The sequence below is a fragment of the Salvelinus fontinalis genome, chromosome 6 (genome assembly GCF_029448725.1).
Source record: "Salvelinus fontinalis isolate EN_2023a chromosome 6, ASM2944872v1, whole genome shotgun sequence".
NCBI classification, from domain to species: Eukaryota; Metazoa; Chordata; class Actinopteri; order Salmoniformes; family Salmonidae; genus Salvelinus; species Salvelinus fontinalis.
Genome location: NC_074670.1, coordinates 74,047,710 through 74,071,065, shown reverse-complemented (window position 1 = coordinate 74,071,065; position 23,356 = coordinate 74,047,710). Strand labels below are relative to the sequence as shown.

General features: G+C 42.7%; 3 protein-coding genes across 8 annotated transcripts in view; 2 read left to right on the top strand and 1 right to left on the bottom strand.

Moving 5' to 3' along the window:
• Positions 1-9,682, top strand: part of LOC129858680 (rho guanine nucleotide exchange factor 9-like) — a 116,233-nt gene extending 106,551 nt beyond the window's left edge. For all 5 annotated transcript variants that reach the window (XM_055927981.1, XM_055927979.1, XM_055927977.1 and 2 more), the window contains one exon: positions 288-9,682. In XM_055927981.1, the coding sequence (XP_055783956.1) occupies positions 288-466 (179 nt within the window). In that variant the 3' untranslated portion in view covers positions 467-9,682. The remainder of the gene's footprint in view (positions 1-287) is intronic.
• A 494-nt stretch (positions 9,683-10,176) lies between these two features.
• LOC129858697 (ankyrin repeat and SOCS box protein 12-like) lies at positions 10,177-15,837 on the bottom strand. The gene is made up of 5 exons (XM_055928025.1): positions 15,585-15,837; positions 12,718-12,877; positions 12,197-12,379; positions 11,018-11,546; positions 10,177-10,786 (listed from the first exon to the last, which is right to left on the bottom strand). Exons 2-5 carry the CDS (start codon positions 12,871-12,873, stop codon positions 10,653-10,655), a joined length of 1,002 nt encoding a protein of 333 aa, XP_055784000.1. The 5' UTR covers positions 12,874-12,877; positions 15,585-15,837; the 3' UTR covers positions 10,177-10,652.
• On the top strand, positions 15,838-22,992 carry LOC129858706 (uncharacterized). 2 transcript variants are annotated; one of them, XM_055928037.1, is made up of 3 exons: positions 15,838-17,860; positions 18,094-18,246; positions 20,506-22,992. In XM_055928037.1, the coding sequence occupies exons 1-3, from the start codon at positions 17,498-17,500 to the stop codon at positions 20,704-20,706; spliced, it is 717 nt and encodes a 238-aa protein (XP_055784012.1). In that variant the 5' UTR covers positions 15,838-17,497; the 3' UTR covers positions 20,707-22,992. The 2 variants fall into 2 exon arrangements, with proteins under 2 accessions (XP_055784012.1, XP_055784013.1); XM_055928038.1 differs by lacking the exon at positions 18,094-18,246.
• The last annotated feature ends 364 nt before the right edge of the window (positions 22,993-23,356 follow it).

Genomic DNA, 23,356 nt, shown 5'->3' with positions numbered 1-23,356 from the left:
TCCTGCCCCCTACTCTGCTCCTCCTTCCTGCCCCCTACTCTGTTCCCTCCTTCCTGCCCCCTACTCTGTTCCCTCCTTCCTGCCCTCTACTCTGTTCCCTCCTTCCTGCCCCCTACTCTGCTCCTCCTTCCTGCCCCCTACTCTGCTCCTCCTTCCTGCCCCCTACTCTGTTCCTCCTTCCTGCCCCCTACTCTGTTCCCTCCTTCCTGCCCCCTACTCTGTTCCCTCCTTCCTGCCCCCTACTCTGCTCCCTCCTTCCTGCCCCTTACTCTGCACCTGCCTTCCAGGTGTGAACAGGTGCGTGCCCCCCTCCTACCCCCCTCCCCAGGACCCCCTACCCCTGGGACAGTATGACCTAGCAAAGGACTTGGCACATGCAGAGGTTTTTGAATTCAGTCAATCCAAACGAGGCCAGGCTCCTTTCTGGCACAACAATTTTACTAGATTAACACCTTTTAAGAAATAGAGAAAGAGACTCTTTCCAAGGACCATCTATTTTTTTGTGAGAAACACTCAAACTAAAATGTTTGGAAGATTAAATTGTTGTCCTGCGAAAAAGAATTGAAGACAAAAGAAAGAACTACTGGAAGAAGAACCAATGATGTTTATTTGTGAGTTTCGTTGTGGAGACTGAGTTTGTGAGTTGTCACCCAGGAGACTGGAGAACTATGGATTCTAACTTCTTCGCTTCATTCTAACTGTTCTTGGTTCTAAGTTCCAATGCTTCTCTCCTCCAATAGACACCACTGTTCCCTACTGAACTGTACTGTACAGGAATCCACTACCACAACCCTCAACCCCACCATCGCCATCTGAATGTCCTGGATACATGGAGATAGCTTTTATTTTGTTCTTTTCAGGCTCCGCCTTTTTTCCATATTTGAAGTAAGCATATTTAATGTTCCTTTACCAGAACTAGTGAGTCCACCTACCTGCAGTACAGTATGATTGTGTAGATGACAGGCGTTGTGTTGATGTGTGTGTCTGTGAGGATGATGTTGTTGTGAGTGTGCACTGTAACGATGAGGCTGAAATGGCATCCTATTCCCTATATAGTGGGGTAGGTAGGGTACCACTTTGACTGACAGGAGAGCTGTTGGCCGGTTCTAATGTTTCTCATAAGTTCTGTCGTCAGCATCACTGACGACTGTCCCATTAAAAACTGGTCAGGCCATATCTCAATATCTCTCTCTCTCTCATTCTCTCTCTGTCTCTCTCTCTCTTCTCTCTCTTTCTTTACCCTCTGTCTCTCTCTCTCTTCTCTCTCTCTCTTCTCTCTTGCTTTACCCTCTGTTTCTCTCTCTCTTCTCTCTCTCTCTTTCTTTACCCTCTGTCTCTCTCTCTTCTCTCTCTTTCTTTGCCCTCTGTCTCTATCTCTTCTCTTTATTTACCCTCTGTCTCTCTCTCTCTCTCTTCTATTTGCCCTCTGTCTCTATCTCTTCTCTTTATTTACCCTCTGTCTCTCTCTCTCTCTCTTCTATTTACCCTCTGTCTCTCTCTCTCCTCTCTCTCTCTTCTATTTACCCTCTGTCTCTCTCTCTTCTCTCTCTCTCTTCTCTTTACCCTCTGTCTCTCTCTCTTCTCTCTCTCTCTTCTCTTTACCCTCTGTCTCTCTCTGTCTCTCTCTCTCTCTTCTATTTACCCTCTGTCTCTCTCTCTCTCTCTCTCTCTCTTCTATTTACCCTCTGTCTCTCTCTCTTCTCTCTCTCTCTTCTCTTTACCCTCTGTCTCTCTCTCTTCTCTCTCTCTCTTTATTTACCCTCTGTCTCTGTCTCTTCTCTCTCTCTCTCTTCTCTCTCTCTCTTCTCTTTACCCCCTGTCTCTGTCTCTTCTCTCTCTCTCTTCTCTCTATCTCTTCTCTCTCTCTCTTCTCTTTACCCCTGTCTCTGTCTCTTCTCTCTCTCTCCTCTCTTTACCCTCTGTCTCTCTCTCTTCTCTCTCTCTCTTTATTTACCCTCTGTCTCTGTCTCTTCTCTCTCTCTCCTCTATTTACCCTCTGTCTCTCTCTCTTCTCTCTCTCTCTTTATTTACCCTCTGTCTCTTCTCTCTCTCTCTCTCTCTCTTCTATTTACCCTCTGTATCTGTCTCTTCTCTCTCTCTCTTCTATTTACCCTCTGTCTCTCTCTCTTCTCTCTCTCTCTTCTCTTTACCCTCTGTCTCTCTCTCTTCTCTCTCTCTCTCTTCTATTTACCCTCTGTCTCTCTCTCTTCTCTCTCTCTCTTCTATTTACCCTCTGTCTCTCTCTCTTCTCTCTCTCTCTCACTCTGTCTATTTCTCTCTCTGTGCTTTCTGTCTTTCTCTATTCCCTCTCTTTCTCTCTCTGTACCATCTGTCTCCTCTCTATCCTCTTCTCTCTCTCCCCCCCCTCTCTCTCTCCATCCCCCCCTCCCTCTCTCTGTCTCTCTTTTCCCTCTATCTCAGTTGTCTCCCTCTTTCTGTTCCCTCCCTTCTATCTGACTATGTTTTTGTTTAATGAGGTTGGACATCTAGTTGGATGTCTGCCATTATCCATGATATTACGGCAGGTCAGGGAAGTAATCAATAGCCGTAACATCAATACAACATTTACATTATCTACTACGCACCAAACACTGTTGACAGGGTATAATCATTGCGTCCATCCACAGAGGCTGGCTGTTGGGTCACAAAGGGTTTCATGCTCCTGTCTGTCTGAGTACTAAGCTGTAGACCAGTAGAATGTCTGTCTGTCTCACCTGTCTGCCTGAGTACTGAGCTGTAGACAGGTAGAATGTCTGTCTGTCTGAGTAGTGTGCTGTAGACAGGTAGAATGTTTGTCTGCCTGAGTACTGAGCTGTAGACAGGTAGAATGTCTGTCTGTCTGAGTACTGAGCTGTAGATAGGTAGAATGTCTGTCTGCCTGAGTATTGAGCTGTAGACAGGTAAAATATCTGAGTACTGAGCTGTAGACAGGTAGAATGTCTGTCTGTCTGAGTAGTGTGCTGTAGACAGGTAGAATGTATGTCTGCCTGAGTACTGAGCTGTAGACAGGTAGAATGTCTGTGTCTGAGTAGTGTGCTGTAGACAGGTAGAATGTCTGTCTGTCTGAGTACTGAGCTGTGGACAGGTAGAATGTCTGTCTGCCTGAGTACTGAGCTGTAGACAGGTAAAATATCTGAGTACTAAGCTGTAGACAGGTAGAATGTCTGTCTGTCTGTGTACTGAGCTGTAGACAGGTAGAATGTCTGTGTCTGAGTAGTGTGCTGTAGACAGGTAGAATGTCTGTCTGTCTGAGTACTGAGCTGTGGACAGGTAGAATGTCTGTCTGCCTGAGTACTGAGCTGTAGACAGGTAAAATATCTGAGTACTGAGCTGTAGACAGGTAGAATGCCTGTCTGTCTCACCTGTCTGTCTGATCGGACTAACACATGTCATCTAATTCCTTGACAGAAATTATGACAGATGATTTTTATTTTTTTCATTTTGTTCAGCTGCCGAATAATTAACATTCACAATGAAGCAAATAGGTTTTTTTCTAGCTTTGTTTAATCTCCATATGTTGAGGAAAGCAGAGCCAACCATACAGTTTTGTGTGTTCCCTTGTTTTAGACATAAGTAAGAAATCTACACTATCGTAGATGGTGTCAACCAGGGGAGGCTGCTGAGGGGAGGACGGCTCATAATAATGTCTGGAACGGAGTCAATGGAGTGGTATCAAACACATCACAGGCGTGGTTTCCATGGTTTCCATGTGGTTGATACCACTCCATTGACTCCATTCCAGCCATTATTATGAGCCGTCCTCCCCTCAGCAGCCTCCACTGATATCAACTGCTGTCGGGTTTCATTTCAAGTTCTGAGGTGGCTCAGTTGGTAGAGCATGGGGCATGTAATGCCAGGGTTGTGGGTTCAATTCCCTCGGGGCACCAGTATGAAAATGTATCCACTCACGACTGTAAGTCCCTCTGTATGAGAGCATCTGCTAAAAGGACAATGTTTTTGAAGGGTGAGAATGTTGTAAAGTACAGAGAAATAACCACTGGATGTCTCTGTTTATAGGTCTTAGTTTTCCTGTTTCAAAGTGTGAATTTAAGTTCATCAAATCGGTAATATTAATGATCAAATCTTCAATATTAGTTATAAAATCTGTCATATTAATGATCAAATCTGTCATATTAATTATAAAATCTGTCATATTAATGGAAGCGATGTTCATACTTAGACACAAATATAGAAACAGATTTTTTATCAGATGATACCAGTTGATGGAAATCAAATACAGTATGCCAACTTGTGCAATGTGATATATCATTGTATCTACAATACTCACGACAATGTGATATATCATTGTATCTACAATACTCACGACAATGTGATATAAAGCAATTATTATATAGTTTTATGTCATTTGTTTCCCTTCTCATAGGCCCTATATAAATGAATTATTGAAGAAGAAGTCATTTAGATTTTATTTGTATGGTGTGTAATTTATCTTTTTTTATTTCAGTAAAACAAAAGTGGATAAAAGGATGATTTGATTCCTGGTATCTCTAGAAAGTGTTCCTAGAATGATTGCTTTAGATCAGGGGTGGCCAACCCTCCTCCTGGAGAGATACCTTCCACCTGGAGAGATTCCCTCCTCCTGGAGAGATACCTTCCTCCTGGAGAGATACCTTCCTCCTGGAGAGATACCCTCCACCTGGAGAGATTCCCTCCTCCTGGAGAGATACCCTCCACCTGGAGAGATTCCTTCCTCCTGGAGAGATTCCGTCCTCCTGGAGAGATACCTTTCTCCTGGAGAGATTCCGTCCTCCTGGAGAGATTCCCTCCTCCTGGAGAGATACTCTTCTCCTGGAGAGATACCTTCCTCCTGGAGAGATACTCTTCTCCTGGAGAGATACTCTTCTCCTGGAGAGATACCTTCCTCCTGGAGAGATACTCTTCTCCTGGAGAGATACCTTCCTCCTGGAGAGATACCCTCCCCCTGGAGAGATACCCTCCCGCATGATTTTATTTCAACCCTGCACCTACACACCAGACTCTACTAACCAGCTGGTCCCCAAGACCTTGATTATCTTGAATCAGGTGTGTTAGAGCAGGGCTGGAACAAAAGCCTGCAGGAGGCTATCTCTGATCTAACTGTGCCCTAACAAAAGTGCATCCCAAATGGCACCCTATACCGTATATAGTGCACTAATTTTGACCAGTGCCCATGGTCAAAAGTAGGGAATAGGGTGCCACTTGGGACGCACCCTAACTGGGTCCTAACAGAGATGCGATCTAACAGAGATGCCCTAACAGAGATACCCTAACAGAGATACCCTAACAGAGATGCTATCTAACAGAGATGCGATCTAACAGAGATGCCCTAACAGAGATACCCTAACAGAGATGCTATCTAACAGAGATGCTATCTAACAGAGATACCCTAACAGAGATACCCTAACAGAGATGCTATCTAACAGAGATGCGATCTAACAGAGATGCCCTAACAGAGATACCCTAACAGAGATACCATAACAGAGATGCTATCTAACAGAGATGTTATCTAACAGAGATACCCTAACAGAGATACCCTAACAGAGATGCTATCTAACAGAGATGCTATCTAACAGAGATACCCTAACAGAGATACCATAACAGAGATGCTATCTAACAGAGATGCTATCTAACAGAGATACCCTAACAGAGATACCATAACAGAGATGCTATCTAACAGAGATGTTATCTAACAGAGATACCCTAACAGAGATACCATAACAGAGATGCTATCTAACAGAGATGCTATCTAACAGAGATGCCCTAACAGAGATACCCTAACAGAGATACCCTAACAGAGATGCCCTAACAGAGATACCCTAACAGAGATGCTATCTAACAGAGATGCCCTGACAGAGATGCTATCTAACAGAGATACCCTAACAGAGATAGCCTAACAGAGATACCCTAACATAGATGCTATCTAACAGAGATACCCTAACAGAGATACCCTAACAGAGATACCCTAACAGAGATACCCTAACAGAGATGCTATCTAACAGAGATGCTATCTAACAGAGATGCTATCTAACAGAGATACCCTAACAGAGATACCCTAACAGAGATACCCTAACAGAGATGCTATCTAACAGAGATGCTATCTAACAGAGATGCTATCTAACAGAGATACCCTAACAGAGATACCCTAACAGAGATGTTATCTAACAGAGATGCCCTAACAGAGATGCTATCTAACATAGATGCTATCTAACAGAGATGCCCTGACAGAGATGCTATCTAACAGAGATAGCCTAACAGAGATACCCTAACAGAGATGTTATCTAACAGAGATGCCCTAACAGAGATGCTATCTAACATAGATGCTATCTAACAGAGATGCCCTGACAGAGATGCTATCTAACAGAGATAGCCTAACAGTTTCTTCCAGCGTCCCACTAGTGATTACTGGATCTATTCATGTAGCAACGATGAATCAGGCATGTATTCTCTTTCCCACTCCAGTGTAGGACTTCTCGTCTCTCTGGGCCGTCCCAAATGGCAAACCAATTCCCTATAGGTCTCTGGCCAAAAGTAGTGCACTATATAAGGAATAGGGTGCCATTTGGGATGCTCAGTGCCTGCGAGTGGGGATTCCCAGTGTTAGAGAAACCAGACGGACAGAAACATGAAGGGCAGGAGCCTGGGAGCCAAACTGAATATCACTCTAAATATCACTCTGAATATCCTTCTAAATATACACCAGTCAAGCACAACAACCTCCGCTCACATATGCAGTGTGTATTCCAGGATAGGTCAGGCTGTCTATGTGAGCGGGGGTTGTTGTGCTTGACTGGTGCATTTACCCCCTAACAAACCCAAGCATTATTATTGTAGTACCAGAGCATCTGTTGAATATCAGGGACATTTCACTCTTTTTGTCTGACGAATACTAAGACTATCTAAAACCAAAATTTTCGCCTAAAATAACATACCCAAATCTAACTGCCTGTAGCTCAGGACCTGAAGCAAGAAGATGCATATTCTTGATACCATTTGAAAGGAAACACTTTGAAGTTTGTGGAAATGTCAAATTAATGTAGGAGAATATAACACATTGGATGTAAAAGATAATTAAAAGAAAAAAACATCTTTTTTTTTTTCATCATATTTGAAATGCAAGGCCATAATGTATTATTCCAGGTTTGGTATGATTTCGATTTTGGCCACTAGATGGCAGCAGTGTATGTGCAAAGTTTTAGATTGAACCAATGAACCATTGCATTTCTGTTCAAAATGTTGTATCGAGTCTGCCCAAATGTGCCTAATTGGTTTATTGATACATTTTCAAGTTCATAACTGTCCACTCTCCTCAAAGAATAGCAGGGTATTCTTTCACTGTAATAGCTACTGTAAATTAGACAGTGAAGTAAGATTAACAAGAATTTAATCTTTCTGCCCATATCAGATATGTCTATGTGCTGGGAAATGTTCTTGTTACTTACAACCTCATGCTAATCACATTAGCCGAAGTTAGCTCAACCGATCCCGTAGAGGTTAAATTAAATGTAGATTAAATCAGTTCATTTAGATTTTAATACATTTTCCTATTGATCTCCTCAGTGTATTAATGAAAGACGTAGGGGGTTGGACAGAAGGACAGAATGGTGGGAGATGATTATATAGTTAGTCAGTATTTGGTTTATTTACATTACTTTTTAATTTTCAAGTTCAACTTCCACATTTTAGAGAAGCTAACTGACATAAAATAGTGAGGAAACAGACAGAGCAGTCACATTACGTGTGACTAGCAGCTAGCTACATGTGCATACTGTGTAAACAACAGATCATATATTATATTACAATATTAGTATTTTCCGTTGGAGACCACCAACAGTGTTGCTTCAGTTCTAGTTTGAATCTCAAATGACACCATGTTCCCTATATAGTGCACTACTTTGGACCAGAGCTCCAAGGATCCTGTTCAAAAGTAGGGCACTATAAAGGAAAGAGGGTGCCATTTGAGACCAAGTTCTAGCCTCAGTACCAGAGACCCAGTTCAATCCTCAGTACCAGAGACCCAGTTCTATCCTCAGTACCAGAGACCAAGTTCTATCCTCAGTACCAGAGACCCAGTTCTATCCTCAGTACCAGAGACCAAGTTCTATCCTCAGTACCAGAGACCCAGTTCTATCCTCAGTACCAGAGACCCAGTTCTATCCTCAGTACCAGAGACCCAGTTCTATCCTCAGTACCAGAGACCCAGTTCTCTCCTCAGTACCAGGTAGATGCATGATGTTTTATGGCATCCAGAGTTCTGCATGACACATGAGATTAACTTTTTGAAGATTTGGTTTTCTCTTTTAACAACCAACATGCTTGCCATTATTTTACAACCTTCCACTGTTTCATTCCATGTAATGATATGATGATTTCTCTAGGCCATCATTTTCTGTTTCCCTCTCTCAAGGGATTATATGTATTCGTGGCAGACAACAATAGAGAATATGAATCCACTGACATGCCATAATAATATTATTATAACACTTGATTATGGTTTGCTGTCAATCAATAATTAATTGATTGGTGGTTAAGACATTAACATAACACTGGACTCTAGTTTATACTTTGATAAATCATGTGTTCATTTGATCAGTTAGTTCTCTGCCACACACTGACTATTGATAGAATATCCTACCACTCCTACAGAACAGATTGAAGGTAAATGGGTCATTTTCTATGGCAACGGCACACCACGTAGGAGATTTATCTACTGTTCATGGTGTTAGCATGTATTTATGCTGAACCAATAAGAAACCTGGTAGAAGGAGCTATATGTAACCATCGTCCTGAATACATTCATGTACTCTATCTATTCATGTCAGCAGCTCTACTCAACACAATTATGGATTCTTTAAGGTGCATTTTGGGGACACAGTATTTATTTTCCTTCCAATATTATCACAAATATTTATGAAATGTAATATGGTGTATTATGTTGATATATTAATGTTGTTGTTTTAGTCATTGACAGTATAAGCCCTTGATTCTGTCGTTGGCGGGTGAGTCTATATTTAGGGCTGGAAGGAAGAAGAAATCTGTAGCAGCCATTATACTTATGATGCACTGGTTTCGTTCCAAATGGCATCCTATTCCCTATATAGTCCCCATGGGCCCTCGTCAAATGTAGTGCACTAGAGAGCGAATAGGGTGCCATTTGGGACGTACACACAGTCATCATTACAAATCCTTGTTGCTTTTCTCTAGTTGGTTATACAGTAGTATGTGGTATCAGAACAGTAAGGGTACTAATGGATGGACACTGAAACAGATAACAAGACAAGTAACAAGTTTAGTTGGAGCTACTAGGCTATTCACTGTACATTCACATTGCCATCTAGAATGAGGAGGGGGGTGGGGGGTTTGGACTCTGGTATGACTTCTATTTTATCTGTCAGTCTGAAATGTCATCACCATGTTTGTACAGTACAAATAGCAGGAACATATATTTTCTCTCTGGCCTTAGATTAGGTTTGTTTTGATTTGTTGTAGAAATGGAAAAAAACAACCCTGAAACTAAGTAATGCCTATTCAAATCCTGAAACTGTGAATGGGGAGCGTCGAGAAGTCTATGTGTTTTGATGTAATCAAAGAGCACTGGGAATTATTACGTTGTATTTCTCTGTAAAAACTGAACCACATTGATATAACTGTACTTCTGTTGAAATTAAAACCTCTATATACTGAACTGTGTTCGAAGGTCAATGTGAACATTCAACAGGATGTCCTTATCCTGTAATGTGATGTAATATCCTGTCTGTGTACTAATCCTTCTGTTCAAATAAGGCAATGTCTTGTTTCCCTGTTTGTTTGCTGCTCCAGTGACTGACTGGGTTTGAACCTGGTTCGATGCACTACACAATACTGTGTCGTTGAGCTAACAGCAAGGACACTCCTAATGCGAGCAAGATTCCACAAATGACATTGTTTTTAGCTTGACTAAAGATTACTTGCCAACGGTGAGAAGTGATTTCATAGACAGAGAATACATTTACAGTGGTAGTGGGACACCTAGTGGTTACTCATAGTTTTACACTTCCTAAAGGTTTCTCCTGAAGCTCTGTGCACTCATATAACTGTCCAGGAGAGGGCAGTGTCTTCACCATAGTTTCAGCATCCTTCAACCAATTTCCAATGATTATATTTACCAAACATTTGCTGAATTCAATCACAGAGAATAAGTTAAATAAATATGTTTATTCTAATTCAACCTCCACAGCTATTCAAAGGCAAACTTGGCATAACTATTATTCACACCTACAATAGAAACAGAACAAACTGGACATTACAGCCCATGATGCACTCAGTAGAGACAGAAGAGGATGGTATGAAATTGTTGCACTTTTTTTGAAAGTTTTGCATAAATCATCCTCCATATTGCTTTCGCCTAACATGTGTTTTCAGAATAGTGGAGATGAAGCAGAGGAATCCACTGTAGACTATTGAGACACAGCCAAATAGGCATGTGTTTTCAGAACAGTGGAGAGGAAGCAGAGGAATCCACTGTAGACTATTGAGACACAGCCAAATAGGCATGTGTTTTCAGAACAGTGGAGAGGAAGCAGAGGAATCCACTGTAGACTATTGAGACACAGCCAAATAGCGTATCCATTTGTGACATCATCTTCATGCAGAGTTCAGAGGTCAGGAGAGAGAGGTCAGGTGAGATGTTTCAGGTAGTTCCTCAGTATCTGGGGAATGTCCAAGCGGTCTATGGACGTCATTTTATTAACCATGGGGAGGTATCTCCGAATTGCAAGCCGTGTCAGTGACATCAGAGTATTGGGACAAACTGGAAACAAAACACAGGGGAGGTTCTAGTTAATTCAATGAAATACGAGAAAGTCTCCAATGTTCTCATCATTAACAACCATCAATCAATTAGAGATACAGAACAGACTGAATATGTGACAGTCAAATATGTAACAAATGTATAACTTATGTGCAACAAACGTAACGAATCTGTAATAACTGTTTCACGAATATGAAAGAAAAGTAAAACAAGTGTGTGTGATGTTCTCACCTCTCTCCTTGAGCAGCAGCACCACCGCTTCGTTCTGCTTGGTGGTCTTGTCAATAATCAGCGTGGGCAGATACACGTCTGCCCCAAAGTCTATGAGCAGCTGTATGTATTCCACTCCACAGCCATACCTGAGACACATCTCCAGCACCGTCTTGGGCTGCTTGATCCTGGCCAGCATCTTCTCTGACTTACAGTTATAGTTAGGATTAGCCCCGTGGAGCAGTAGCAGCTTAAAACAGTCCAGGTGTCCATATACAGCGGATATGTACAGGGGTCCCCTGCAGGCTGTGGCGTTGGAGGCCCACTCAGGGACTTTGGGCCAGACGTCGACCTCGGCTCCGAACTGAAGCAGCTCCCTGAGGACCTCCACGTCTCCCTCGCGGGCGGCGGTCAGCACCGGGGAACAGTTGTTGTACGGGCTGCCGTTGGGGTCGGCTCCAGCCTTTAGTAAGACCACAACACAGTCCAGGTGTTTACCACTGACCGCTGTAAACAGAGGGGTCTGGGCCTTCACATCAAGACTGTCCACCTGCAAAACCAATCAATCACCAAACAATAATTCATCAATAGGTTAAATCACATTTATTTCTAAAGCCATTTTTACATCAGCAGCTGTCACAACTGTCACGATCGTGTGGAGGATTGACGGACCAAAACGCAGCAGTAGGAAAATAAGCCATATTCCTTTTAATGAATACGAAGGCAAAACGAAACAAAAACACTTATACACTAAACAAAACAAGAAAACGATCGTGAAGCTAAGAACGAAGTGCACACACAGGCTACAAACGTATAACATAGACACGGAAGACAATCACCCACAACGAACACTGTGACAACGCCTACCTAAATATGACTCTTAATTAGAGGAACGCCAAACACCTGCCTCTAATTAAGAGCCATACCAGGCAACCCAAAAACCAACATAGAAACAGAAAACATAGAATGCCCACCCAAACTCACGTCCTGACCAACTAACACATATAACAAACTAACAGAAATAGGTCAGGAACGTGACAACAACATGCTTATACAGTAGCACAGAGTAAATGACTGTTGTTTGAATCAACCTTAACTGTAAAACTGCAGACTGTAAATTAAACTAGGATTTTTTTTGTCCATGTCAGGTGTGTCTGAGTACGAGAAGCTAGTCCAAAGTACTCTATCACCATATCTTACCTCCGCTCCGTGCTCCAGCAGGAGTTCCAGACACCTCAGGTGTCCGTGTGCTGCGGCGGTCCGTAGGGGGGTAACAGGGATGCCCCAGCCGCTTCTGCTGTTGATACACGTTCTGTAGCTCTCCTGGGACAACAGCTCAGCTACCAGCACCACGTCATCACTGCTCACTGCCTGGTTCAGAGCCTGGGGAACAGAGCACTATTAAACCTCCACTTACCATACACACAGTGTTATTGGGCTGCACTGCTGGCTGATATTCCCTACACTCAAAACAAACAAAACTGAAGCAGGGAGGTTCTATCTGAACTTGTTCAATAAAATAAGCTTGTTAACGTTTTCGGTTGGACATCATTTGTAAATTATGTCCTTATGAATACGACCTTGGTTAGGTCACACCCATAAAGACTTGGAAGTCACACCCTTACAATCTTCCCAGTAAGTCTGATACTGTGCAAGTCTAATGATGCTGTCTCAGTGATAGGTTGCTAAGTTACAAAGCACTGCAAGCTCATTGGTTGTACCTGGCCATGCTCATTGTCCTCCTCATCCTCTTCCTTGGGCTGAAGCAGAGAGAAGATCTTGGAGACGTCCATTAGACTCATCTTGAGAGGGTTGGTGGCTGTGTTGATACTGTCTAGGACCATACTGTTACTATAGCTGTAACAGTTAAAACTCATCCATCTGAGGAGAGAGACAGAGAGAGAGGGGAGAGCGAAAGAGAGCGAAAGAGAGAAAGAGAGGAGAGAGAGAGAGAGAGAGAGAGGGAGAGGGAGAGAGAGAGAGAGAGAAAGAGAGAGGAGAGAGGGAGGGAGAGAAAGAGAGATAGATGAGAGAGAGCGAAAGATATGAGAGAGTATTGAAAGGAGAAAGAGAGAGAGAGGAGAGAAAGGAGAGAGAGAGAGAGAGAGGGTGGATACAATTCAGTTAATGAATAACCTTTATAGATCCTCGGAGGGAAATTTGGAATCAGACACCGGCATCAGAAAAAGACAGGGAGAGTACATACACACAGGCATAGCTAAACTGATTGGGTTTGTACCAGCCAGAACTCATCTGTGCTTCAGGACAGTAATAGATAGAGACAGGGAATAGATAATAGACAGGGAATAGATAGAGACAGGAATAGATAGAGACAGGAATAGATAGAGACAAGAATAGATAACATATAGTAATAGATAGAGACAGGGAATAGATAATAGACAGGGAATAGATAGAGACAGGAATAGATATAGACAGGGATAGATAGAGGCAGGGAAAAGATAATAGACAGGACTAGATAGAGACAGGGAATAGATAATATACAGGAATAGACAAACAGGAATAGATAATAGACAGCACTAGATAGAGATGGGATTAAATAGAGACAGGAATAGATAATAGACAGGAATAGATAGAGACATGAATAGATAATAGACAGAAATAGATAACAGATAGGAATAGATAGATATGGGAATAGATAGAGACAGGGAATAGATAGAGACAGGAATAGATAGAGACAAGAATAGATAACATATAGTAATAGATAGAGACAGGGAATAGATAGAGACAGGAATAGATAACATATAGGAATAGATAAGAGACAGGGAATAGATAGAGAAAGGGAATAGATATAGACAGGAATGGATAATAGACAGGAATAGATAGAGACAGGAATAAATAATAGACATGAATAGACAACATATAGGAATAGATAGAGACAGGAATAGATAGAGACAGAGAATAGATATAGACAGGGAATAGATAGAGACAGGAATAGATATAGACAGGAATGGATAATAGACAGGAATAAATAATAGACATGAATAGATAACATATAGGAATAGATAGAAACATGGAATGGATAGAGACAGGAATAGATAACATATAGGAATAGATAGAGACATGAATAGATAATAGACATGAATAGATATAGACAGGGAATAGATAGAGACAGGGAATAGATATAGACAGGAATAGATAATAGACAGGACTAGATAAGAGAAAGTAATACATAGAGACAGGGAATAGATAGAGACAGGGAATATATATGTCACGCCCTGACCTTAGAGAGCCTTTTTATTTCTCTATTTGGTTAGGTCAGGGTGTGATTAGGGTGGGCATTCTCGTTTTTCGTTTTCTATGTTGGCCTGGTATGGTTCCCAATCTATCGTTGCCTCTGATTGGGGATCATATTTAGGCAGCCTTTTCCCACCTGTTGTTTGTGGGATCTTGTTTTTGTGTAGTGCCTGTGAGCACTCCATTACTTCACGTTTCGTTTGTTTCTTTATTGTTTTCTGGGAGTTTCATTTAAATAAACATGTGGAACTCTACGCACGCTGCGCTTTGGTCCAATCATTCTAACGATCGTGACAATATAATAGAAAGTAATACATAGAGACAGGGAATAGATAGAGACAGGGAATAGATATATGGGAATAGATCGAGACAGGAAATAGATAATAGACAGGAATAGATAGATATGGGAATAGATAGAGACAGGGAATAGATAATAGACAGGAATAGATAGAGACAGTGAATAGATATAGATAGAGACAGGGAATAGATATAGATAGAGACAGGGAATAGATAATAGACAGGAATAGATAGATATGGGAATAGATAGAGACAGGGAATAGATATAGATAGAGACAGGGAATAGATAGATATGGGAATAGATAGATATGGGAATAGATATAGATAGAGACAGGGAATAGATAATAGACAGGAATAGATAGATATGGGAATAGATATAGTTAGAGACAGGGAATAGCTAGATATGGGAATAGATATAGTTAGAGACAGGGAATATATAATAGAAAGTAATACATAGAGACAGGGAATAGATAGAGACAGGGAATATATAATAGACAGGAATGGATAGAGACAGAAATAGATAGGCCACTTAAGTGCTGGGAATGTTTGTGTTACATGCATCTCTCACACACACTACATAATGCCCAGTTCACAGAATAATATATAACATTCAGTTCATTTACTCTCAGACATCTGTAAATGTGTTATTGGAAGCCAAGTAGGATGAGCACTTCTTGAAATAGACATTACTATGCAAGAGTTAAATTAGTGAAATCCACATCCTCACCATATAGGTTTGCACAAGTTTCCAGAGAGGGCATAATGGGGAAATGGATTATGAAAATGAAATATTTCTAAGTATGATCATGGAAAATTCGATCAAAAAGCAACAGATTTGGGGATTGTTAAAAACTTCCAACCCAGACAGAATCCCATTCCCCATTTAACTCCTGCTATAGCTACCATGATCCAAAGACCCAGAGCCACACAGCAAATGGTGGTTAACAATGCTTTCCACTTACCTCACCTACAGGGTCACCAACCAGGGATTTTTCTGCCAACAATGTTAATCAGGACGTTGGTAGTAAACACTTACCACTCTCTTATAACTCCATGGTCCGTTGGTCACGTGGAGGAAGAGGAGACTCCAAGAGGAATGTGTTGCTGTATCCACACAGGGACTGGGGTCTGGGAGCTGAGTGTGTGTGTGTGTGTGTGTGTGTGTGTGTGTGTGTGTGTGTGTGTGTGTGTGTGTGTGTGTGTGTGTGTGTGTGTGTGTGTGTGTGTGTGTGTGTGTGTGTGTGTGTGTGTGTGTGTGTGTGTGTGTGTGTGTGTGTGTGTGTGTGTGTGTGTGTGTGTGTGCGTGTGTGTGTGTATGTGTTGGGTTTTGTGTGTATGTGTGTGCGCACGGGTGTGCATATGTGTTGCTGTCTAACACAGCAGAGCAGAGAGGGGGTCTGGCTGGGTGCTGCTGGGGGGCTATTTTTAGTCCCACAGATGGACCTTTCTAAACTTCCATTCTTGGAGAACTGTGGGGGGTTATAATTAGATGGGTGATAGACTAGTGACACTGACACTCAGGCTGTGGGTTGGGTTGGTGGGCAGGGGCCTTGGTAATCCCTGGTGTTTCACTGTGTCCTGAGTAAAGATTACATGATAAGGCAGCACTTCTAGAACTGATGGTCAGTAGTAGAAATACAACACTAGACTACTGTACCAGCAAACATGTCATTTGATGATGTGTGATCTGAAATCAGATAGGCTTACTTCAGTCTATTTTCATTTTAGCTTGCCATAATCACCAAAAGTAACTTTAACCCTTTAGGTTTCAAATATATTTTTTAAGTGTGTAGTGAAATCCTTTAAGAGAAATGATTTGTGCTGTAATGTGTCTACGTGTAACAGGCCTGTCATCACCTCCATTTCTTTAGTTTACACTGTGACTGGCAACCATCTTATAGTCTGTGCACAGCTGTCTGACTGTCAGAGAGGCTGTTGTAGACTATCAGCTGTTCACACAGCCCTGCCCTGCCTGCAGAACCATGATCAAGAAGACCTCTGCATTTGTAGAAGTATGGTGGTCATCTTACATTCTTTTCCAAGATGATCTACTCATTCCAGGCATTTTGGGAAGTGAAGTCTGTTTCCGCCTCTCAAAAACACAGGAAGGGGAAATTATTTGATGTAACCATTGTTTGCTTATAGCTTAGATTACTTTGTCCTTATAACTGAACTGAAAATGTAGCCAATTTCTCAAAGTAGGCCTGCTTTTGTAGTTTAATTATGCCTGCCTTTAATATACGTTTCTACAATAAAATGTACGCAGGTAATAAAGTATACTATGATATAATATCATAAAGCATCATGATTTACATAAAATGTTGTCATATAAAAATATATAAGCAGGCAGATAACAACTGAGGTTAGCCAAAAGTATTTCTAAATATTAACTTTTTATTTTTTGGACACTTCATCTATCCCACTCCAGTTCGCTAGGTGGCAGTAAATACTCATTGTTAGCAGTACTACGCTCGCAAGAAGATAATTGTTGCTCTGTTGTGATTTTGGGTGTGTAGCTAGCTAGCTAAAGCGTTTTACATTTTATATAATAGCTAGCTAATTCATCACAAAGTTTGGGGATACACAATTGCGCCAACAAGGTTCGATTTTTAATGTTACGTGTACGTTGTAGTTGTGTGCACTTTACTATATTCGTTGAGACTAGACGTTATGGTCTGCTGGCTAGTTTAGGTAGCATCAATCCAATTTTCGTCAACTCCTCTCGTTACGTGATTCAGTTGTCCGTCAGTTGATCAGAAAATCCTGAAAATAATATCACATAGTGGCCACAGTGTTTGATATTAGGTCGGTTTGTTCAACCTTTGAAAGTCGAAGTTACGTTGGCAACGTCATAAACAAATGCGGCGCCATGTTGGCGGAAGTTGTGTTCCCTAGACATTGAAGTGGCATTCCCGGCGGCATGAAAATGGCTTTTTCTTGGCCCTAAGTATGGAGGAGAACGAGGCACTGGAGGTCTACTGCAGGAGAATGATAACACAGGTCAACAATCAACTAAACCCAGAAACTACAGGAGAGGGGGGGTGGAGAGATAGCCAGGAGGAGAGGGAGGAAGAGGGGGAGAGAACAGCCCTCCGAGGGAGGGGGAGGCAGGGGTTGCAGAGTGAGATGTGGAGTAGGATGATCATACAAGTACACAGAAAACAGAACACAGAAACTACAGCGAGGAGAGAGAGGCAGAAGGAAAAGACTGTGAGGAGACAGAGGGAGTGTGAGGACCTTGCAGGAGAGCCTGTCCCTTTACAGCTCATTTCTGCCCTGAAGAGGAAGACTTTCACAGAGGAGATGAGACGGGTGAGTGAGACACTTTATCTGGGCATAGTAACTGTCTATCAGTTCTGGTGGGTCTACCCTGGTTTAGTCTCATTGTATCTCTATGGGGTGAGGCAGACTGGCTGCAACAATTACTGACTGTGTGTGTGTGTGTGTGTGTGTGTGTGTGTGTGTGTGTGTGTGTGTGTGTGTGTGTGTGTGTGTGTGTGTGTGTGTGTGTGTGTGTGTGTGTGTGTGTGTGTGTTAATTAACAGGCCATGGACACAGAGCTGCATGACCCATCAGTGTGTGGAGTGTGTGTGCAGCAGCAGGCAGCTTTGTCTCTAAACACCTTCATCAGGAGGAAGACTACTCAACTAGACACTAACATACTGGAGGATAAACTACACACACACCTCTGTAACAGGGTACAACACACACACACCTCTGTAACAGGGTACAACACACACACACACACCTCTGCAACAGGGTACAACACACACACACACACCTCTGCAACAGGGTACAACACACACACACACCTCTGCAACAGGGTACAACACACACACACACACCTCTGCAACAGGGTACAACACACACACACACACCTCTGTAACAGGGTACAACACACACAAACCTCTGCAACAGGGCACAACACACACACACACACACACACCTCTGCAACAGGGCACAACACACACACACACCTCTGCAACAGGGCACAACACACACACACACACATACACACCTCTGCAACAGGGTACAACACACACACACACCTCTGCAACAGGGCACAACACACACACACACACACACCTCTGCAACAGGGCACAACACACACATACCTCGGCAACAGGGTACAACACAACACACTTCTACAACAGGGTACAACACACACACACACACACACACACACACCTCTGCAACAGGGCACAACACACACACACACACACCTCTGCAACAGGGCACAACACACACACACACACACACACACACCTCTGCAACAGGGCACAACACACACACACACACACACACACACCTCTGCAATAGGACACACACACACACACACACACACACACACACACACACACACACCTCTGCAACAGGGCACAACACACACACACACACACCTCTGCAACAGGGCACAACACACACACACACACACACACACACACACACACACACACACACACACACACACCTCTGCAACAGTGCACAACACACACACACACCACACACACACACACACACACACACACACACACACACACACACACACACACACCTCTGCAACAGGGCACAACACACACACACCTCTACAACAGGGTACAACACAACACACTTCTACAACAGGGTACAACACAACACACCTCTACAACAGGGTACAATACACCTCTACAACAGGGTACAACACACCTCTACAACAGGGTACAACACACCTCTACAACAGGGTACAGTACAACACACCTCTACAACAGGGTACAGTACAACACACCTCTACAACAGGGTACAGTACAACACACCTCTACAACAGGGTACAACACACCTCTACAACAGGGTACAGTACAACACACCTCTACAACAGGGTACAGTACAACACACTTCTACAACAGGGTACAGTACAACACACTTCTACAACAGGGTACAACACACCTCTACAACAGGGTACAACACACCTCTACAACAGGGTACAACACACCTCTACAACAGGGTACAACACACCTCTACAACAGGGTACAACACACCTCTACAACAGGGTACAACACACCTCTACAACAGGGTACAACACACCTCTACAACAGGGTACAACACACCTCTACAACAGGGTACAGTACAACACACCTCTACAACAGGGTACAACACACCTCTACAACAGGGTACAACACACCTCTACAACAGGGTACAGTACAACACACCTCTACAACAGGGTACAACACACCTCTACAACAGGGTACAGTACAACACACTTCTACAACAGGGTACAACACACTTCTACAACAGGGTACAACACACTTCTACAACAGGGTACAACACACCTCTACAACAGGGTACAACACACCTCTAGAACAGGGTACAACACACCTCTACAACAGGGTACAGTACAACACACCTCTACAACAGGGTACAACACACCTCTACAACAGGGTACAACACACCTCTACAACAGGGTACAACACACCTCTACAACAGGGTACAACACACCTCTACAACAGGGTACAACACAACACACCTCTACAACAGGGTACAGTACAACACACCTCTACAACAGGGTACAGTACAACACACCTCTACAACAGGGTACAGTACAACACACTTCTACAACAGGGTACAACACACCTCTACAACAGGGTACAACACACCTCTACAACAGGGTACAACACACCTCTACAACAGGGTACAACACATCTCTACAACAGGGTACAGTACAACACACCTCTACAACAGGGTACAGTACAACACACCTCTACAACAGGGTACAGTACAACACAGGAAGACGGACTGCACATAGAGTACAGGATCTTCAATTGTGGTGTTCCTTTCTGCTTCTGTCTTGTCAATACATTCCCTGCTTTGCTCTGTTATTGTTTTAGGTTTCTGTGCCAAAATGGCCGTCTAAACTACCAACTGTCCCAGAAAATATTATGGTGTGTAGTGGGTGAAGTAACCTGTGTTCTCATGTGTTGTAGGACACTGTGTGTCTGTTGGGAGAGTTGCTAAGGGGCCTCCCCAAGCCCTCTGACGCCCCCAGCAGGATCTGGGAACAACTGCAGGCCAGAGGAAGACAGCAACTTGGGGTTACCTTGGAGACAGAACCGGAATCTGGATGTACCCAGACAAGAGAACGTCAATCTGGGGTTGCCCTGACGACAGTACAAGAACTGAGCTAAGTGTGCCCTCATGCTGGCCATGTGACTGAGCATAGCAGAAATGGCACCCTTTTCCCTATGTAGTGAACTAGTTTTGCGTCGAGACAGCCCTACGTGGAAGTGGATTACAGCCTGTGACTTTCACTGAGTGTCATTGATCATGTGTATTATAATGAGATTCATCTTAAAGTAAAAAGAAAATACAATTCGAACTGCAGTACAAAATACATTGTATTCTTGTATTCAAGTTTCACATACAACACTGTTAAAAGCAAATAAGCATCATGGTTTTCTCAGTCCTTGACCGTCCATTATGCCTTTAGTAAACATTAGAACAACTTCCTGGGTTATACAGTCGTGGCCAAAAGTTTTGAGAATGACACAAATATTAATTTTCACAAAGTTTGCTGCTTCAGTGTCTTTAGATATTTTTGTCAGATGTTACTATGGAATACTGAAGTATAATTACAAGCATTTCCTTATTGTCAAAGGCTTTTATTGACAATTACATGAAGTTGATGCAACGAGTCAATATTGGCAGTGTTGCCCCTTCCTTTTCAAGACCTCTGCAATCCTCCCTGGCATGCTGTCAATTAACTTCTGGGCCACATCCTGACTGATGGCAGCCCATTCTTGCATAATCAATGCTTGGAGTTTGTCAGAATTTGTGGGGTTTTGTTTGTCCACCCGCCTCTTGAGGATTGACCACAAGTTCTCAATGGGATTAAGGTCTGGGGAGTTTCCTGGCCATGGACCCAAAATATCGATGTTTTGTTCCCCGAGCCACTTAGTTATCACTTTTGCCTTATGGCAAGGTGCTCCATCATGCTGGAAAAGACATTGTTTGTCACCAAACTGTTCCTGGATGGTTGGGAGAAGTTGCTCTCAGATGATGTGTTGGTACCATTCTTTATTCATGGCTGTGTTCTTAGGCAAAATTGTGAGTGAGCCCACTCCCTTGGCTGAGAAGCAACCCCACACATGAATGGTCTCAGGATGCTTTACTGTTTGCATGACACAGGACTGATGGTAGCGCTCACCTTGTCTTCTCCGGACAAGCTTTTTTCCGGGATGACCCAAACAATCGGAAAGGGGATTCATCATAGAAAATGACTTTACCCCAGTCCTCAGCAGTCCAATCCCTGTACCTTTTGCAGAATATCAGTCTGTCCCTGATGTTTTTCCTGGAGAGAAGTGGCTTCTTTGCTGCCCTTCTTGACACCAGGCCATCCTCCAAAAGTCTTCGCCTCACTGTGCGTGCAGATGCACTCACACCTGCCTGCTGCCATTCCTGAACAAGCTCTGTACTGGTGGTGCCCCGATCTCGCAGCTGAATCAACTTTAGGAGACGGTCCTGGCACTTGCTGGATTTTCTTGGGCGCCCTGTAGCCTTCTTCACAACAATTGAACCGCTCTCCTTGAAGTTCTTGATGATCCGATAAATGGTTGATTTAGGTGCAATCTTACTGGCAGCAATATCCTTGCCTGTGAAGCCCTTTTTGTGCAAAGCAATGATGACGGCACGTGTTTCCTTGCAGGTAACCATGGTTGACAGAGGAAGGACAATGATTCCAAGCACCACCCTCCTTTTGAAGCTTCCAGTCTGTTATTCGAACTCAATCAGCATGACAAAGTGATCTCCAGCCTTGTCCTCGTCAACACTCACACCTGTGTTAACGAGAGAATCACTGACATGTCAGCTGGTCCTTTTGTGGCAGAGCTGAAATGCAGTGGAAATGTTTTTGGGGGATTCAGTTCATTTGCATTGCAAAGAGGGACTTTGCAATTCATTGAAATTCATCTGATCACTCTTCGTAACATTCTGAAGTATATGCAAAATGCCATCTTACAAACTGAGGCAGCAGACATTGTGAAAATGTAATATTTGTGTCATTCTCAAAACTTTTGGCCACGACTGTACACTCCAATAGTGAACACGTTTTCATATCATCGCAAACAGTTACAACACAGTCATTATAGTTCAGTCATGGAAAGTGTTCATGCAATGCAAACATGTTAAATACAGAGTAACAAGTAAATGCTGTATGTTTTACATTTCTAATGTTAGAGCCAATAGCGACATTAGCTGAAGAACGCTCAACTCCGTTCGCTTATATTGAGGCGGAGTTGAGTTTTGATAACTGGTTGCGTGATATGCGAGCAACAACATTGAGTCACCATCAGTTGATACTTGTTAAAAAGTCAATTCTGAAAACGCCTACCTGTACCTGTTTGTCCTGTACAACCGCGGTCCCTCCATAAGGGTGCCGAAATTCATACTTTGAATAAAAACTTTTAGCGAATACAGACCTCGACTTTTTCCTAATTTATGTTGCTTGTAAACTAGCTGTTTATTATCTTTGCATAGTCACTTTACACCTACCTACATGTACAAATTACCTCAACTAACCTGTACCCCCGCACATTGACTCAGTACATTGAAAATTCTGCTGCCATAGAAGTGTCCATCCATGAAGGCTCAAGGTCATTGGCCACAGATAAAATGACTTCAAATCACGTTATATGTACAGTAGCTTTGATTGGACTGATCATGTCAACATCATATTTTCACAATTTTAGCTAGCAGTCATAATCATGAATCAAGACGACAATCTACTGGCAAATCCAATTTAATCTTTGTCATAGGAAGATAAATAATGAAGAGAAATTA

Coding starts and splice junctions, on each gene's coding strand:
- LOC129858697 (XM_055928025.1), bottom strand. CDS start 12,873: ATGAGTTTTAACTGTTACAGCTATAGTAACAGTATGGTCCTAGACAGT. Junction 11,547..12,196: donor TGCTGGAGCACGGAGCGGAG/GTAAGATATGGT, acceptor TTGGTTTTGCAG/GTGGACAGTCTTGATGTGAA. Junction 10,787..11,017: donor GCTGCTGCTCAAGGAGAGAG/GTGAGAACATCA, acceptor TTTTGTTTCCAG/TTTGTCCCAATACTCTGATG.
- LOC129858706 (XM_055928037.1), top strand. CDS start 17,498: ATGGAGGAGAACGAGGCACTGGAGGTCTACTGCAGGAGAATGATAACA. Junction 17,861..18,093: donor TCACAGAGGAGATGAGACGG/GTGAGTGAGACA, acceptor GTTAATTAACAG/GCCATGGACACAGAGCTGCA. Junction 18,247..20,505: donor ACACACACCTCTGTAACAGG/GTACAACACACA, acceptor CATGTGTTGTAG/GACACTGTGTGTCTGTTGGG.